Raw genomic sequence first — 3,436 nt, 5'->3', positions numbered from 1 at the left:
CATACATATATATATATATATGTATATATATATACATATATATATATATAGATTTAAAATAATTATCATATTATTGCTTATATATATATATATATAGATATATATAGATATATAAACAATAATAAGATAATATTATATATACAAATATATATATATATATATTTATGTTTGTACGCGTGTGAGAACGTGTGTGTATCTGTGTATGTATATCAGTATGCATGTGCATAATATGCCTATATACACGCACACACATATATATATTTTATATATATGTATAAAATCAATTATATATATATATATACATATACATTATATATATACATATAGATATATAGATACACACACACACATATATATATATATATATGTATATATATATATATATATTTATTCATATGTGTGTGTCTTTATGTTTATATACGTATATACGTATATATATATACATTATATGTATATATATATACTCACACACACACACATATATATAGATATATATATATATAAAAATAGCTTATTCATACTATTATCATACATTAACCAAAACTCACGCTTACCTGATCATGGAAACGTTTGTATACATCGTTAACAAAGAAAACGGAAGAGAAGGACACTAGGCTACCAATGATTGCCAGTGTGGATGCAGGGATGGCCGGCGCATCCTTCTTCAGTAATACATCAGTATATCTGAGTACCATAAATGTTACGTTCACACCCAGGAAGAACCAGAACCAAGGATCTTTCAAAACTTCCTCCCACAGTGTGCCTGTAGCATACAAGAGGAAAATGTGCAATATATCGATACACAAGAATTTGATAAATACCAAATATTCTTAGTACAAACAAACTATACGAGCACGTTCTTCATTATGAAACCCAAATAAACACAGAATTTTGTATAATGGTTAGGATACAAATTTATTGACGAACAACGACACTGTCGAGTTGATGCACAATCACACAACAGTACTTACGCGATCAGTACATACAGTTATTCGCTATAGTCCATGAGATTTATAAAAATTGTGATATCTGTAAAAAATACGGAAACAGGTGGCTTACCATTATAGCGCATTAACGCCTGTGCAGGCCGTTTTGGGTTATAGCGAACAACCATTGTGTGACAATGTGTGTATTGTGTACGTGTGAAGGTTAAAGGCCCTCGCTATACCCTATTAAAGTCACTATACGCATCATGATTTTCTATTCTTTTGAAGGCAAAGCATGGGTTACATGAGAATGCTATGTTTATCTTCCATCACACACATGTCGCAATGAATTATGTATGTAATGATACTTCATTGAAAAATACAAGTGCATAACTGCATACTTGGGGGTTTTGTTTTATAAAAAAAACAAACAAATAGAGCAAATTGATCAAAAAGATAAGCGATAGATATCTAGAATTTGATGATTGATCCTAAACCTCATTATTACCTATTCCATAAATATACGTGAATGCATCAAAAATGATCATATAAACACAACTGGGTCCAATTATCAGGTAAGCAGTTCAACTTCTCTCTATGTTTTACGAAAACGTATTCAACACTGCTTTTAACTAAAATACTAAAATTTTAAGACAATAGAAATTGACTCGGCACACAGCTGATATACTCCTTATTGGAGTTTGCGGAAAGAATCCAATAATGCAGTTTTTATTAGTCAACATATAAAAGTGCACCGCTGGAATGTCATCTTGAATTTAGGGGCCAATGGCCATAGTATTTTAAATTGTCAGTCTAAACAGTAAACAATAATCATAGCCCTCAAAATAATACATGCAGAGGGCTCTGAAATGCCGGAGGAGGTATGTATAATGTTTTGGTTCATATTAAATTCAGAAGGCTACATATAGAAAAATAAATAATATAACCATATGTAACCCGTCATCTATAAAAAAACAATTGAGGTGTCTATGACAAAACATGCTATGAATAACTCATATCAGACATAAATACCAAAACACATATTTACCTCCCATATCAATAAAATGTATATTTTCAGGAGATAGATATTGATAGATAGTTAGATAGACACACACACACACACATATATATATATATATATATTTATATATATATATACATATATATTTATATATGTATACATTCATATACATATATATATATATATATATATATATAAACATATTCATTACATATTTATATACACGCACATACACATACACAAACACACACACATATATATATAAATATATACGTATAACAATATCAATATATGCATATATACATATACACATATTTATTTATACAGATGTACCGATGTACATACATATATATATATCAACATATATCAATATTTATGTATCAATTTATATATGTATCAATATATATATATATATGTATATAGAATATATATATATATATATACATCAATATATATATATATGTATATAAATATATACATACGCATATACATTTGTATATATATATACACATATATATTTATAAATCTATAATATACATATATATATATATATATATATGTATATATATATAATGTATGTAAATCGATATATACGAACATGTATATGTGTAAGTATATACGTCTATATATGTATATATTGATAAAAACATGATATATATGCCAATATATATATATATATATAAATACATATATATATATATACAAGTATGTATATATAGATATGTATGTGATATGTATGTATGTACTTATATATATATTGATATACATATATGTTTATATATGTATATATATATTGATATATATATATATATATATACATATATATGTACATATATATATACTACATATATGTAATATATGGATATTTGTATATTTGTAGATACATATATATATAAACTTATATGAAATTGTATATGTATGTATGTATATATATATATATGTATGAACGGATGTATGTATGGATATATATATATATATATGTGTGTATACATGTACATGTATATATATATATAAATTATTTATATAGATGGAGTATATATATATATATATATATATCTATATATATACGAGTGTGTGTGTATGTATACGTGTATGTATAGGTATAGGTATATATATATATATATCTATATATATATGTAAATGTATATGTATATGCAAATATATATAAGCATACAATTTTATAGACAGATAGATATATATATATATTCAAATATGTATGCAAATATATATGCATAAATACATACATACATACATATACATGCATCCATCCATACATATACATGTAAATATACATATACATGTGCATGTACATGTATATATATATATATATGGGTGTATAGGTGTATGTATAGGTGTAGGTATATATATATATATATATATATGTATATATATATATGCGTATATATATGTATACATGCATACATATATATACTTATACATGTATATATATACGTATACATATACATATATATGTAAAATCATATATATT

At 24.7% G+C, this 3,436-nt stretch overlaps 1 protein-coding gene across 1 annotated transcript; it reads right to left on the bottom strand.

Annotated features, from left to right (window-relative positions):
- Window positions 1–554: 554 nt before the first annotated feature.
- SARC_13583 (hypothetical protein) lies at window positions 555–1,137 on the bottom strand (the record flags this gene model as incomplete). Its single annotated transcript, XM_014292287.1, has 2 exons — window positions 1,060–1,137; window positions 555–763 (listed from the first exon to the last, which is right to left on the bottom strand). Coding segments are annotated over exons 1-2 (264 nt in total), but the record flags the coding sequence as incomplete, so codon positions are not given.
- Between the last annotated feature and the right edge of the window lie 2,299 nt (window positions 1,138–3,436).

Source organism: Sphaeroforma arctica, assembly GCF_001186125.1.
Source record: "Sphaeroforma arctica JP610 unplaced genomic scaffold supercont1.3462, whole genome shotgun sequence".
NCBI classification, from domain to species: Eukaryota; class Ichthyosporea; order Ichthyophonida; genus Sphaeroforma; species Sphaeroforma arctica.
The sequence above is the reverse complement of the archived record's forward strand: the minus strand, read 5'-3'. Positions and strand labels throughout refer to the sequence as shown.